The sequence below is a fragment of the Thunnus maccoyii genome, chromosome 23, assembly GCF_910596095.1.
Source record: "Thunnus maccoyii chromosome 23, fThuMac1.1, whole genome shotgun sequence".
Lineage (NCBI taxonomy): Eukaryota > Metazoa > Chordata > Actinopteri > Scombriformes > Scombridae > Thunnus > Thunnus maccoyii.
The window spans coordinates 23,563,049-23,579,618 of record NC_056555.1 but is presented as its reverse complement, the minus strand read 5'-3'; the positions used below and the strand labels follow the sequence as shown (position 1 = coordinate 23,579,618).

General features: G+C 38.2%; 1 protein-coding gene across 1 annotated transcript; it reads left to right on the top strand.

Moving 5' to 3' along the window:
• Window positions 1-223: 223 nt before the first annotated feature.
• On the top strand, window positions 224-16,051 carry LOC121891254 (NLR family CARD domain-containing protein 3-like; the record flags this gene model as incomplete). Its single annotated transcript, XM_042404079.1, has 9 exons — window positions 224-497; window positions 634-2,431; window positions 5,487-5,664; window positions 7,359-7,387; window positions 7,887-8,060; window positions 8,751-8,918; window positions 12,361-12,532; window positions 14,700-14,752; window positions 15,883-16,051. Coding segments are annotated over exons 1-9 (3,015 nt in total), but the record flags the coding sequence as incomplete, so codon positions are not given.
• Window positions 16,052-16,570: the final 519 nt, after the last annotated feature.

Genomic DNA, 16,570 nt, shown 5'->3' with positions numbered 1-16,570 from the left:
ATCCATGTTTACTAGTTTGCAGTCTTCTTCTTCTTCTCTGCCTTTGCTGCCACATTGTTGTGTCTGTCTAATTACTTTTGAACCCTTGTAATAATAATATATATTATTTTATTTAAACTGAATGTGCTGAAGCTCAGAGCCTGAAGTACTGACAGTCTGGACTGTTTATGGAGGGAAAGAGCTGCATCAACTTGTGAGCTGTCGGTTGGCCACCACTAATGTCATGTGTCATAAAGAACGTGTTCATGTCCACAGAGAGAGGAAGAGGAAGAGGAGGGGTGTTTCTGTGGAGGAGCAGCTGTCCTGCTGTTCTTTGTGTCAGGACGTCCTGAAGGATCCAGTCTCTACCAGCTGTGGACACTGGTTCTGCAGACAGTGCATCAGCTCATACTGGGACCAGTCTGCTTCATCAGGAGACTCCTCCTGTCCCCAGTGTGGAAAAAGATCCAGAACAAGACCTGGACTGCAGACAGACAGTCAGACCAGCACTGTACAAAGTAAGACTGAAGATCTGTCTGCTGATGTCATCATCTCTGAAAACAGGACAGGAATCTACCTCCTCTATCCTACTGAAAATGAACACAGAGAAACATATTTCTTTTTAATTATATCTTTTTTTTTCTTCTGTTTCAGCAGAAAGTGGTCTGCAGGAGGTTTTAGATGAACATAAGATCAGTCTGAGGAGGAGATATGAATGTGTGACTGAAGGAACTGATGCAGCAGGAAGTGAAACCCTCCTCAACAGGATCTACACTGAGCTCTACATCACAGAGGGACAGAGTGAAGAGGTTAATACCCAACATGAGGTGAGGCAGCTTGAAGCAGCTTCCAAGATGAAGATCCACCATGACACTCCAATCAAGTGCCACGACATCTTTAAACTCTTACCTGACCAACAGAAACACATCAGAGTCGTTATGACGAACGGCGTCGCTGGTGTTGGAAAAACCTTCTCAGTGCAGAAGTTCACTCTGGACTGGGCAGAGGGCTCAAAAAACCAAGACGTCAGTCTGGTGATTCCGCTTTCATTCAGGGAGCTGAACTTGATCAAAGATGAGCAGTACAGTCTCCTCATGCTGATCCATGATTTCCATCCAACATTACAGAAGGTCACAGCAGAGAAGCTCGATGACTGTAAAGTTTTGTTCATCTTTGACGGCCTGGATGAAAGCAGACTTTCACTGGATTTCAAGTTCAACAACAGGAAGGTCGTGTCTGATGTCACACAGAAGTCATCAGTCAACGTGCTGTTGACAAACCTCTGCAAGGGGAATCTGCTTCCCTCGGCTCTCGTCTGGATAACTTCCCGACCTGCAGCAGCCAATCAGATCCCTCTGACATGTGTTGACAGGGTAACAGAGGTACGAGGCTTCACTGACGTCCAGAAGGAGGAGTACTTCAGGAGGAGATTCAGTGATGAAGAGCTGTCCAGCAGAATCATCTCACACATCAAGACATCCAGGAGCCTCCACATCATGTGTTACATCCCAGTCTTCTGCTGGATCACTGCTAGAGTTCTGGAGCACATGTTGACTACAGACCAGAGAGGAGAGCTGCCCAAGAACCTGACTGACCTGTACTCACACTTCCTGCTGGTTCAGACAAAGAGGAAGAAGCACAAGTATGATGAAAGACAGGAGACGAGTTCACAGGAGCTGACGGAGGCTGACAGTGAAGTTCTTCTGAAGCTGGGGAGGCTGGCATTTGAACATCTGGAGAAAGGAAACATCATGTTCTACCAAGAAGACCTGGAGCAGTGCGGTCTTGATGTCACAGAGGCCTCGGTGTTATCAGGATTTTGTACAGAGATCTTCAAAAGAGAGAATGTGATCTTCCACAAAACAGTTTACTGCTTTGTTCATCTGAGCGTTCAGGAGTTTCTGGCTGCAGTCTACATGTACCACTGTTACACCAACAGCAACACAGAGGTACTGAAGGACTTCCTGGGAAAATACAACAGTAACTCATCCCTGGATGACTTCCTGAAGAGAGCCATGAAGAAATCTCTCCAAAGTGAAAATGGCCACCTGGATCTGTTTGTGCGTTTCCTTCATGGCCTCTCTCTGGAGTCCAACCAGAGTTTCTTAGGAGGCCTGCTGGGTCAGACAGAGAACAGTCCAAAAATCATCCAGAGAGTCATCAACAACCTGAAGGAGATGAACATGTACAATACCTCTCCTGACAGAAGCATCAACATCTTCCACTGTCTGATGGAGATGAACGACCTCTCAGTACATCAGGAGATCCAAGAGTTCCTGAAGTCAGAGAACAGATCAGAAGAGAAACTCTCTGAGATCCACTGCACAGCTCTGGCCTACATGCTGCAGATGTCAGAGGAGGTTCTGGATGAGTTGGACCTGCAGAAGTACAACACATCAGAGGAGGGACGACGGAGACTGATCCCAGCTGTGAGGAACTGCAGAAAGGCTCTGTAAGTCCAGATGTGATTAACATTATAAATCAGTGCAGATTAGTAGTTTAGTTCTTCAAATATAAATAATATAAAATTCTTATTATTGTTAAAATAGTGCTCTACTTGTTCATAGCTGTAATAATATGTCAGTTATATTTAATCTCAGATGTTCTTGAGCTTTTTCAAATTCAGTCAGTTCAAAGTCATTCAGTTATTGTATTTATTTCTAGTAATTATTGGATTTTACAGTCTTTTCTTCTATTTATCTTCCTTTGGGTGACGGAGGCGTCATTCAAACCTGGTAAAACAAATGAAGGACTTTAGAGGTTGTGGTTGAGGTTTTATTACAGAACATATATCAGTATTTTACAGCTATCAGTGAATGTAGTGAAGTTATTATTACATGAGAAGCTTCTGCAAATAATATATAACCAGACAGACACTGTTTTTACTGCTATGGTTCAGAGTTTAAAATAAGATCTGTACCATTTTCCAAAGTTGATTTCTGAAGTCAGAGAGATTTGCTTTCATCATCATTTTTTTCTTAATGGTTTCTGAGTCATTTCATAGTGAGCACGAGGGATCAGCAAATCACCAAATTGATTCAGTAATTAAGTGATATTACCGTGATGCTTACCGCATCACTGCCGTGTCAACAATGACGGTAAATCACACCCTCGAGGGTAATATTGCGATTATACATTTACCAACAAAATAAAAGATATAAACAAAATGTATTTATATTGTGAGGCAGTTCGCTCTAAAAAATAAAAAAAAACTTTTTTCTTGCGTTATATCCGTTTCTACGGAAATACATAGGGATATGACTAATACCTGGAAAACAATCACTCACGTCATTAGACTCCTATGTAATGAAACTTAGTTTACTACTTCAGCAAGTAGACTGACCCTTAGTAACGCCCAAGCAACAGAGACGATTTCTAGTCCCTGTTGAGTCAGCCAGCCAACTTGAGCTAATGCTTTCTAGAGATCGCGACATTTCCCAAACTGAATAAACACGACATTTATAAACACAAAACTGCTTTGCTAGCTCAATCCTGTTGTAACTAAGATATCCGCTGCTCCGTGTCACCGACTCACCGGCACAGCTGATGGAGGATGCCGGAGTGGAAGCTGAGATAAACTCAACTGAAGGGAAAATGATTCAGTTTTACTGTTTATTGGGGAGCCGGTTAACGATAACGAGTGGAGAAGGGTTCGGGTTTTTCAGTGTGTGTGTGTGTGTGTGTGTGTGTGTGCGTGTAACTCGTCCCACAGTCTCAGAGTTCAATCCACTCGGTAAAGGGTCCGTTTTGTTTTCCCCACAACCCCTAATCAGTTCAGTTCAATCCAGTTTAACAAACATAAAAGGAGGAAAACTCAAGACTCCGCTCCGGGTTTTCACCGCAGATCCCCACAAAACAAAATAACCCAAAGACACTAGCAAAGCAACACAGTACATAAACGGTCTACAGTTCTAATGAACTGCGGAGTGATATTTTTATTAATTCAACTTCAATATTACATACAGATAACATAAATGGAGTAATATAACAGAAATATAGAACAAACAAATATACAACGCCAGGGATTACAGATAAATATGAAATGAAAATGGTGCAGTAGAAAATAAAGATATAAAAAATAAATGTGCACATTACAATTATATTAGTTTATTAAATTTGGAGCACAAATTTATAGTCTTCACAGCTTTTCTATTGCATGAGGTAGACAATGTTTTAATGTAGGATTCTGTTTCTTCTTTAAATGAACAAAAAGAGGGTTTAACTTTTAACACCTTACATTAATGTATATAAAACTTGGCCAGCAATATGATAAGTGATGAGGCATTATTCATTTGAGCAAGTTGATGAAATTTATGTCACGTGGATCCTCACGGACGCAGAAACTATAATTTCAGCTTCAGTGTGCTGTCATGCTGATTTGAGCATGTTCTAAATGTCTAGTTGACCAATCAGATTGCTTGGTCAGAACTACCTGTTTTATAATGTCAGTTATACAACAATATCTAAAGTTTGCTAACATTAACCTACATTAGCCTCCGTAAACTACTGGTCATACGAGACAAAACCCCTGAGTGTGTTGAACCGAGCAATGGTGCCTTTTATTTCTCATGAATTCAACTTTTTATTTTAAAGAGGGAAGTCATGTTACGCAGTCTTGTTTTTAAGTCTTTCTTATATTCTGTTAGTCACAGAAAGAAACTCTCAGGTGTTTTCTCTCTTGTTGGTGTAGAGAAGAGTAGTAGCAGGAAATGCACAGAGGTCTGATGAATATATAAGAGCAGAATGATAGAATTCAGACTGTTTAAAGAGATCTTATACACATTAAAGGTCAATGTTATATTTTAATGCTGATACCCTGATAACATCTTTCTGATGACATCATGATGAAAATAATTCAACCTTATTGGTTTGTTAATTGTGTTTGTGTGCTGAATCAGTTTTTCAGATTTTCAGAAAAGAATGTTGACAACTAAACATCATGCAGTCGTCTGTCCTGCACATCTAAATATTGAATTACATTAATATTTGATTATGTACAGGTCTAATATTGTAAAGCCATTTGTTTAATTTCTGTTTGTCAACTGTCACTAAATTTTGCCGCTTATGGATGTGAACCTGACAGCAGCAGGTAGCAATGAGAGATGATCTTTCTCAACTGTAACTTTTCACTGAGTTGAACTGAGTAAAAATATCCTGCAGTCAAATTAAAAATTAAAAATAGTGGACAGTAAAAGTGTTTTTCTTATCAAGATGCCTCATGCTGACTTTGTGGAGACAGACATGGGATCAGATCACACAGACAGACTGATCACATTATGGAAGCCTCAATGTAACTCCATTTTCTCTCCCTTCATCTGCAAGATTAAAGCAAAACAAAGATTAAAAGTCTGCAGGTATGAATCATGCATGGAGCTGAATCACTGATGTGAAGAGCAAATGTTAATCAAAATAGGGAATGTCAAACTGTTTCATCATCAAATGCAGGAAGTAAATATAAAGTGTCCTCTTTCATGATAACATATGTTGTCATATATGTGTCATTACAGACTTTCTGGCTGTCGACTCTCAGAGACTCACTATGAAGTTGTGGCCTCAGCTCTGAAGTCCAACCCCTCCCATCTGAGAGAGCTTGACCTGAGTGGAAACCTCCTGAAGAGTGAGCCGACTGGTTCAAGATTTGAGCTTCTATCTGCTGGACTGGAGAGTCCAAACTGTAGACTGGAGACTCTGAGGTCAGTTCACTGGCTGTAGCTTTGGCAGTTTTTTCTATATATTCAATTCAAATCCTTCACTGAAGTTCACATGTTTGATTAATACATTTTTGGGATTTCCCTGAGCACAAATCTGTAGAATTTAAATTTAAAATCCACAGTCTTATTCTGTGTAAAAATGATTTCCAAAGTTTAAACTAATATGAGTCTTCAGCAGTCTGAGTTACACATATCAAGGAAGTATTTTTGTGTTTCTTCAGTGTTTCCTTGCTGAGCTGCAGTGGAGGGATCATAACTCAAAGAGGGAATTTTGAACTAAATAGTCTGTAACTTTGAGTCAGACAAATCAAGTGGGAGTCTACCAAACTGTGAAAGCCTCATATCAGCTTCAGCTGAACTTATGAACTCATTTCCTACAGTGTAGCTGTGTTAGGAAGAGACCACTTCACAGTCAGAATGGACAGGAGGAATCATTACTGCCACCAGTAACATGTTTTAATTACACAAACCTACTAAACTACCAAATACAGGAAGAAGGAGGTCATGTAATAAATAATGAACAGGTTTAGTTCAACACGTCTGATTTCATATTGATCCTCTAATTTCAGACTTGACTGAGTTCAGCAGCATTTTATGAATCAATTTTATGAATGAACTCATGGAAGTCAACTCAATAAATATTATTATTATTATTATTATTATTATTATTATTATTATTATTATTATTATTATTAGCACAATAAAGGGAGTTCATCTATGGAACAACCATAATAAAGAAATGAAAACATGTAGAACATTAAGTAAGTTTAAACAAATCTTTAAAAATAACATATTGAACAGATATAGAATGGATGAACAAAGAGGTGGTCTGGAATAATATGATTTGGTACAGAGTGTCTTTTTGACTTGTGTTGTTTTTGTTTGTTGTTATTGGTTCTATGCAAGTTATCTTTATTCTCTTGTGTTGTTTTGAATGTTTTTTGGCTTTGATTTGATAAATAAATTATAAAAAGGGGTAGGACTAGAAAAGTTCCATTGAATGGTTATTATTTGTGTTGCTTACTGAAAGTTTGCTGTTATTTTTATTTCTTTTGTTTTGCTGCACATTACAATTATATTAGTTTATTAAATGTGGAGCACAAATTTATAGTCTTCACAGCTTTTCTATTGCATGAGGTAGACAATGTTTTAATGTAGGATTCTGTTTCTTCTTTAAATGAACAAAAAGAGGGTTTAACTTTTAACACCTTACATTAATGTATATAAAACTTGGCCAGCAATATGATAAGAGTGATGAGGAATTATTCATTTGAGCAAGTTGATGAAATTTATGTCACACGGACCCTCACGGACGCAGAAACTATAATTTCAGCTTCAGTGTGCTTTCATGCTGATTAGAGCACGTTCTAAATGTCTAGTTGACCAATCAGATTGCTTGGTCAGAACTACCTGTTTTATAATGTCAGTTATACAACAATATCTAAAGTTTGCTAACATTAACCTACATTAGCCTCCGTAAACTACTGGTCATACGAGACAAAACCCCTGAGTGTGTTGAACCGAGCAATGGTGCCTTTTATTTCTCATGAATTCAACTTTTTATTTTAAAGAGGGAAGTCGTGTTACACAGTCTTGTTTTTAAGTCTTTCTTATATTCTGTTAGTCACAGAAAGAAACTCTCAGGTGTTTTCTCTCTTGTTGGTGTAGAGAAGAGTAGTAGCAGGAAATGCACAGAGGTCTGATGAATATATAAGAGCAGAATGATAGAATTCAGACTGTTTAAAGAGATCTTATACACATTAAAGGTCAATGTTATATTTTAATGCTGATACCCTGATAACATCTTTCTGATGACATCATGATGAAAATAATTCAACCTTATTGGTTTGTTAATTGTGTTTGTGTGCTGAATCAGTTTTTCAGATTTGCAGAATATATTTTATATATATATTTTATTTTGTTATTTTAACATGTTCAAACTAAAAAATAATCTAATCTAATGAATCAGTGTTGACATGAATATGTGTCTGAATGTTGTGGTGACATTTGGATGATGTCTGTAGAAGGCTGACATCATGATGATCCACAATAACACAATGACAAAGTTACTCTGCTCATTTTAGTGAAAAGCTCATTGATGAGGACATAGTAATGTTGAACTACACATTTAAAACCTGAACATGTCTGATTGGATTATAAATGGATTTTAATCTACATCATTTATTCTTTATTCAGATTGTGGCTCTGCATGTTGTCAGAGATCAGCTGTGCTTCTCTGGTCTCAGCTCTGAAGTCCAACCCCTCCCATCTGAGAGATCTTGATCTAAGAGGAAACAACCTGAAAGATTCAGGATTAAAACTACTGTGTGATTTTCTGGAGAGTCCAGACTGTAGACTGGAGACTCTGAGGTCAGTTCACTGACTGTCTGTTACTATTGTTGATCTTAATGTTTAACAACTGAACCTAATTTATGTACATACATAACTTACATCCATGAAGTTCATTTTCTTTTTTCCATATTTTCATTTTTTTTACTGTACAAAGTTTAGTCTGTAGTTATAAAAGATGACTGATTCTTAAAGAAACTGTAGAAAATGTCCACTGTTAGTTGTTAAAATAAATGAATGTTTATAACTTTTGGTAAAGAGTCACATCTGTATACAGAAGATCCTCTCAACTAATATCTGTTTTAAATTGATCAAGTTTACTTGCTGAAGGAGAAATGTTTTCTTTATTATATTATTTAATGTTTTTTACACTATAATGTCTGATAATTGATATTGATCCTTCACAATAATCTCTCTCTCTCTCACACACACACACACACACACACACACTGATCTAAATGCAGGTGTTTAAAGTATTTTTTATGAATCAGTGTTGACATGAATATGTGTCTGAATGTTGTGGTGACATTTGGATCATGTCTGTAGAAGGCTGACATCATGATTATCCACAATAACACAATGACAAAGTTACTCTGCTCATTTTAGTGAAAAGCTCATTGATGAGGACATAGTAATGTTGAACTACACATTTAAAACCTGAACACATCTGATTGGATTATAAATGGATTTTAATCTACATCATTTATTCAGATTGAGTTCCTGCAGATTGTCAGAGATCAGCTGTGCTTCTCTGGTCTCAGCTCTGAAGTCCAACCCCTCCCATCTGAGAGATCTGATTCTGTCTCACAACGACGTGTGTGACGTGAAGCAGCTGTGTGATTTTCTGGAGAGTCCACACTGTAGACTGGAGGCTCTGGAGTAAGACACCATTTTTTACTTCTGTGCTGAGATTAATATGATGTGACAGTTGTGGTGACACTAAACTGCAGACATAAAGCTGATATTATGCTGATCCACACTGAGGATCTATTTTCTTCTTCAGTGGTTTAGTCCATTGACTGTCAGAACAATGTTGAGCTGCACATTGAAAACCTTCATATAACAAGAAAAATCTACACTGGATAATTCACTGTGAACCTCTGAAACTCTTGATTTTTACATTAAATTTCACCTTCACTTTAGGGCTGGGCGATATGACTAAATCAATATCAGGATTATTTCAAACTTTTACCTCGATTATGATTAATGAACAATTATTTATTTCATATGCTTTTTTTTTTTTTACACTGCCCTCATAGTTCTCTGACAAGGTCTGTACTGTAAACATGCTGATGTACTGGGATATTTTTTTCCAATGAAACATATATTAACTTTGTGTTTTTCAATTAATTTTTGAAACACACACAGATAAACTATTTATGGTTATTTATTGAATGTTTCAAACAGTTGAAATCAAAGCACACATCACTTGAAATGAAAATGTCTTGTGAAAAAGGTCACATTTTAGTTCTAAAATAAAAAGCAAGTTCCCTAAAAAAAAAAAAAAGAAGTAGAAAATAATAACTTGCATCTCTTGCAAACAAAATAAATTATTTTAAATAACGCCATGTGCGAAAATGTTAATGCAACACTGCTGATTAAGCTTCTTTGCTTATGATGAAGACGTAGACGGCTCTGTGCTCTCTGGGGTACTTTCCCTGTGGACTGCAGCTGCTGACTCCATCATCTCTGTTCTGACTTCTTCCTGAATGGTGAGGACATGGTGTGCAGAAGTGTATGCTTCCAGTAGCTCTTCTGTGACGGGTTCTGAGAACTTCTCCTTAAGGTACTCAAGGATGCAGGTTTTGATTGTTTTAGTCAGCTCCATGTCATCTTCGTCCTCAGCCAGCACTCATGAATGGAGGATGTGTAGGACAGAGTTCACAAATGAAATGGTCACATACTCTTCTCCTGACAGGGCATCTGTGAACTCCATCAATAGGGAGAGAGCTTTGTTGACAGCCTCTAAGACATCCAGGTCAGCCCACGATGGAACAAGTTGCCTTGATTTCTCATCATCAGCGAGGACCTGTGTGATGGCTTTCTTTTGCTCAAGGATCCTTGCAGTCATCATTTGCATTGATCCCCATCTGGTGGCACATGCAGTTTTCAACTTGTATTGTGGCAGGTTCAGCTCTTGTTGTGCCTTCACAAGCGCCTTCTTCTTTTTCCAACTATAGGAAAAAGCACTGACAATCTTTTTGCAAACCCTCATTTCCCGCTGCACACGTTGATCTTCCATTGCATTTTCTGAAATACACACACATGAAAAGATGAATTATTATTTTATTGAGGGTTTGACTTATACCTAAAGACTTTACAAACTGTAAAACTTAAGCAAAATAATAGATGAGGAGAAATCTCTTAATTCAAAGCTACTTAATTAATAATAGATTAATAACATACTTCTAGAGTAATTTTTATTTATACTTACATGATGAGTCATTGTAGTGTTGTTTTACATTGTAATGTGAAGTTAACATTATAATATGAAGCACATTGTAACATTAAGAAAAGTGCCATATGAATAGTTAATTATTATTGTCACAGTATTTATTTAAAGTGAACTAAAAGATAGCTCTAGCTCAACTGTAGCATAGTGTCTGATCAGCTGATGTGTTACCTATCGATTGCCAGGTGCAACCTGTGTCCAAAACATTGCTCCCGTGTCCGTCCATTGAGCTGTGTAGCTTTGACGACATTAGTGCTGTTGTCTGTCGTAATGGTCATGAGGTTCTCTTCCATGAGGTCCCATGCAGACAGCATATTTCTCAGGCCCTGTGAAATCATTTCCGATGTGTCATCATCTGGAAAATGTGCCGTCTTCAGGCATCTGTTGCGCAGGTTCCATTCATCGTCAATGTAGTGCGACGTAAGGCTCAAGTATGGCTCCATCCTTGTACTTGACCAGAGATCAGACGTTCCTACAAAGTACTGAACAGATTTGAGTTCAGCAGCTACCTTCTCACGACATGTTTTGTACATGTTTGGCACCGCTGTTTGGGAAAAATATTTTTGCGATGGCACAGCGTATCTTTTGTTGAGGGTTTTAACAAGATGTTTAAACCCACTATGTTCCACAGTGGCTATGGGATCCATATCCTTCATGATGTAATATGCAATAGCATCAGTTATTTCTTTCCATCTTCTTGAATCCTTTGCATAATGTGCGGCATTTGTAAATGCTTGTGTTAGCGTCAGCTGCTTTGTGGAAGCACTTTATAGCATTTGTCAGTCTCTCTCTTTTTTTGAGCCATGAACTCTTCATATTCGGTAATGCGGTTGTGTTCCAAGTGATTAAACAGATTGGTGGTGTTACCTTTGGTCACTGACATTGTTTTTCCAAAGTGTTAACATTTGACTTATTTTTGCTCTGTGTCGTCTTCACTGAAGCTGAAATGTGTCCAAACCACAGACACGGTATTCTTTTTAGTTAGAAGCTGCTCAGGTTGAGGCCTATTTGTTGGCTCAGTGTCAGTGCTTGTGTCATCCATGGTGCCAGCTTGCTTTGAGTGAACTCGCACTAACGTTAGTTGAACGGGGCGGAGGCACATGACTGAACACAACATAGTATTGTTTTAAAGGGACAGTTCATGAACGCACGCATTGGGGAAATTATTAACCGACTTAACCAACATGAGAAAGATTAAGTCAGTGAGAGGGTCTTAATGTCGGTCTTGATACATTTTCGGTTAATTGCCCAGACCTACTTCACTTTAAATTTGGTTCTTTAAATTTAAACCAAAAACCTCAATCAGACAGCAACAAATATAATATCCAGTATTTACTTATTCCAACACTATTATGAAGCTGTGCAGTGTTTATATTAACAGAAATATTTAAACACAAGATGCTGTGATTTTTTTCATGGCGACATCATTCCATTAAATGTAAATAATGTCGATATGTTGAACATCAATTTCCTCCTATTTTCCCAACATCCATCCTGACATATTTGATATCATTATAAATGTTGGGATCTTGAGTAGAATCTGAAATATTTATGTGGATTTTTAACTTGTGTTTGGCTGCACAACATGAGTTTGTATAGATGGAGTCACTGGTGGAGTTTAAGAGGTGAAGTCACTACGTCTTTATTGAAGTAGCAGCATGTTGTAATTAATATTAATGAGAGCTCTTTTTCACTGTTTGTATTTGAAAGTCTTTAACCTGCATCCTGTTGGGTTCAGCTGTTTGGAGTTTCCATTTTCTAAACTTCTACATTCTAAACCTTCTTCAGCTCTGAACAGATTATGAAACTGTGCATGATTTCAAACATGAACTATGTTTTCTAAAGTGACGTCATTTATTCTTTATTCAGATTGAGTGGCTGCAGTTTGTCAGAGATCAGCTGTGCTTCTCTGGTCTCAGCTCTGAAGTCCAACCCCTCATCCCATCTGAGATATCTGGATCTAAGAGGAAACGACCTGAAGGACTCGGACATGAAACGGCTGTCTGATCTTAGGGAGAGTCCAGACTGTAGACTGGAGACTCTGAGGTCAGTTCACTGACTGTAGAAACTGTAGAAAATGTCCACTGTCAGTTGTTAAAGTAAATGAATGTTCATAATTTTTGGTAAAGAGTCACATCTGTATACAGAAGATCCTCTCAACTAATATCTGTTTTAAATTGATCAAGTTTACTTGCTGAAGGAGAAATATTTCTTTATTAGATTATTTATTGTGTTTAATGAATAATGTCTGATCATTGATATTTATGTTTTAGAACACACACACACACACACACACAGGGACACAGAGAGATCAATGCAGGTGTTTAAAGTATTTTTTATAAATCAGTGTTGACATGAATATGTGTCTGAATGTTGTGGTGACATTTGGATGATATCTGTAGAAGGCTGACATTACAGCCAGCAGGACTGGGGGACAATGTCTGTCCAATTGGGATTTTGTGCCCCACCCAAACTTCAGATTCATGGAAACTTCCTGTCTTACTGTACGTGACTAAAGTTAGGCTACATCACGCACGCACTGTCACAACAGTTTCATGTAGCTAACAGCTAGATGAAAGTTGGAAACTGTGGCTAAGCAGTTATGTTTGAGCCACTTTTTAACAAAACACGTCCAGAGGATGAAGCATGTTGGGACCAGGCCGTGCCTTAAAGTGAAGTCGTAGCAAGATGGTTGTGAGACATTTGTTGGCTCTAAAGTAGGGCTGCTCGATTATGGCAAATATCATACTCACGATTATTTTGGTCAATATTGAGATCACAAGTATTTAACACAATTGCATTTTGACTCATGGAACAGAAACGCCTCCATTTTATTAAATGTAGCAGTCGACACTGACTCTGAGTGTCTCACGGAGACCCCATGTTTTTTTTTTTATTTCTGTTGCATTTAGTGAAGCGTAATTTGCACAGACAGCTGTTTAAATGACAGAAATATCCGGCTGTATATGTGTTTTAGGCATGCACAATATTGGATTTTTTGCCGATATCCAATATTTTCAATCTCATTTTTGCCGATGCCGATATATGTGCACATTTTATCCACCTGGCTGAGGAGACTATTACACCTGCAATCATAGATTGTACTAATGATCAAGAAAGACAATATATGAAGGAAGAACTTATGAAGAATGGAGTTCAGGAGCTCAGCATTAAAACTTTAATGAACCTGCCAAGTGTGAGGAGCAGTAGTTTTCTTTGAGTTTATCAGACAGACAGGAGTAATGTGCAGGATTTAATCTTTGGTCCACAATCCGAAGCAGAAGGTGCTGGTGATGTGCCTCATACGCTGGTTGCCAATAGATGTAATAAACCAAAAAGAAAAAGTTTTTTCAAACAGAGTGGTACATCCTGTCAGCCGAGCCGTTTCCTATCTCTGCAGCCGAACACAGCAGCTCCTCTGCGGACTGTTTCATCCTGACGGTCCCGGTGTTTCCTCCGCAGGCTCCACCTCACTCAGGTGCCCGAGAGACCTGCTGCTTCTTCCCACTTTAACCTAAATAACAAACCGGGGCTCGGTGCTCCGGTTGGATCCAGACGGAGAGCCGGGGCTAGCTGGGAGGCTAGCGGAGCGTTAGCCGCAGAATGACCGGAGGGAAGCACAGCCAGCTAGCCTCCGCTAGCCTCCCAGCTAACGTTACCTCCGGTTTCACTACAGGCAGATTCACTCGCTAGAGTGGGCGAGGAAATAAAACCAATGAATCAAAAAGTACAAACACTGTTGATTTCTTCCCGTGGAGCCGACATGCAAACTATTTAGGTTCAGTAAATCCCAGCTGTCAGTCAGCCTGGTGAAGGCAGGTTAGTCTGTGGACAGAGACGCTCAACGCCTGTCGGAGGCGTTTAAGGAGGAGCGAAAGCGCACCGCTGTAAAGGAAAGAGGTTTGCTGGATTTATAACACAAGACAAAACGAGAGCATCACTGCGAAATGACAATAATAAACAATAATCGTTTTATCTCCATTATCTTGTTTTCATAATCGTTGGAAGCCAAAATCGTAATCGTAAATAAAATTCGATTATTCGCACATTCCTACTCTAAAGGACCCTTCAGTCACCAAATACGGTGTAACAACAGATCCAGATGCGCATCAGATCATCCATGTTGACTGGACACCTGAACATCTTGACGTTTTTGTCTTTTGAAAGAGAACTAACTGACACTTGTGATTACAATGACAAAATCAACCTTTCCAACTCAAAGCCCAGAAGACTCGGCCTTGTGTAGGAATAGTAGCCGCAGGTAAGCCAGTGTTATTTATCCTGGCCCGCCGTGGCATGTTAGGATTGTGGTTTCTGTGAGGAAGTTCTGAACTGTAACATATTCATTGTTCAATTTGTTTCAAGAGTTATGCAGTGTTGGTTTGGTTATTACAGTGGAAACCGCCTGTATTGATCACAGTTACAGTGATCAATCGCTTATATGGATCACAAAGCTTGAGACTGAATCATTCTCATACAAATGTTGTTTAAATAGTTTGCTTATACTAATTAAGTACAGTGTTCATTTTGGGCCTTTTCATACATGAAAACATATGGAAGAAAATTTAAAACTACAGTAATTCTATTTTTTTTTATTTTACTCCCATGAAACATGTTTGATATGTTCCTGGTGGCTGCGGCACCATTACTGCCTCGTGGTAACCCGTCTGCTTCCAGCTGGTGACCTGAGGCTGCTGCTGCCTGCACATTGAAATCATGACGGGAAAAAGAAAATCATTTTCTCTCAATGAAAAACGTTGTTTCCTCGAAGCTCATGACAAACTGCCAAAAACCAGCCAACGAGATGCAGCAGCGACACAACAACCAGCGTTTAAACAGCTGCACTGTATTTTGAAACAGTCAGTAAAATTCATTAAATAGAGAAGCTGCTCGTTTCATTACTTTATATTCATGTAATAAATATACAAATGTCAATTAGATGGTATTCTGCATGAGAAATAAAGAAAAGATGTTTAAAAATCAGTTATAATAATCATCTGTTGATAGTGATCAATTTGATCCAGACAGATGTGATCAATATAAGCAGTCTCCACTTAATTGTGTTATTTCTTCTTTTATGTATAGAAAGCCATTCATCTGACTCATTTACATTAAACTACTAAAAAAAAGAAAGAAATGTCTGATCTATGAGCATGTAAAAAGGAGTGCCCACCCGTGACGACCTTGTGCCCCCCTGCTGGTAATTGTCTGGTGCCGCTCTGGCTGATATTATGATGATCCACAATAACACAATGACAAAGTTACTCTGCTCATTTTAGTGAAAAGCTCATTGATGAGGACATAGTAATGTTGAACTACACATTTAAAACCTGAACACATCTGATTGGATTATAAATGGATTTTAATCTACATCATTTATTCTTTATTCAGATTGACTGACTGCAGTTTGTCAGAGATCAGCTGTGCTTCTCTGGTCTCAGCTCTGAAGTCCAACCCCTCCCATCTGAGAAAGCTGGATCTGACTGGAGGAGAGTTTCAAGAATCAGACATGAAGCTACTGTGTGATTTTCTGGAGAGTCCAGACTGTAGACTGGAGTATCTGAGGTCAGTTCACTGGCTGTCTGTTACTATTGTTGATCTTAATGTTTAACAACTGAACCTAATTTATGTACATACATAACTTACATCCATGAAGTTCATTTTCTTTTTTCCATATTTTCATTTTTTTACTGTACAAAGTTTAGTATGTAATCATAAAAGATGACTGATTCTTAAAGAAACTGTAGAAAATGTCCACTGTTAGTTGTTAAAGTAAATGAATGTTTATAACTTTTGGTAAAGAGTCACATCTGTATACAGAAGATCCTCTCAACTAATATCTGTTTTAAATTGATCAAGTTTACTTGCTGAAGGAGAAATATTTCTTTATTATATTATTTAATGTTTTTTACACAATAATGTCTGATAATTGATATTGATCCTTCACAATAATCTCTCTCTCACACACTGATCTAAATGCAGGTGTTTCAAGTATTTTTTATGAATCGGTGTTGACATGAATATGTGTCTGAATGTTGTGGTGACATTTGGATCATGTCTGTAGAAGGCTGACATCATG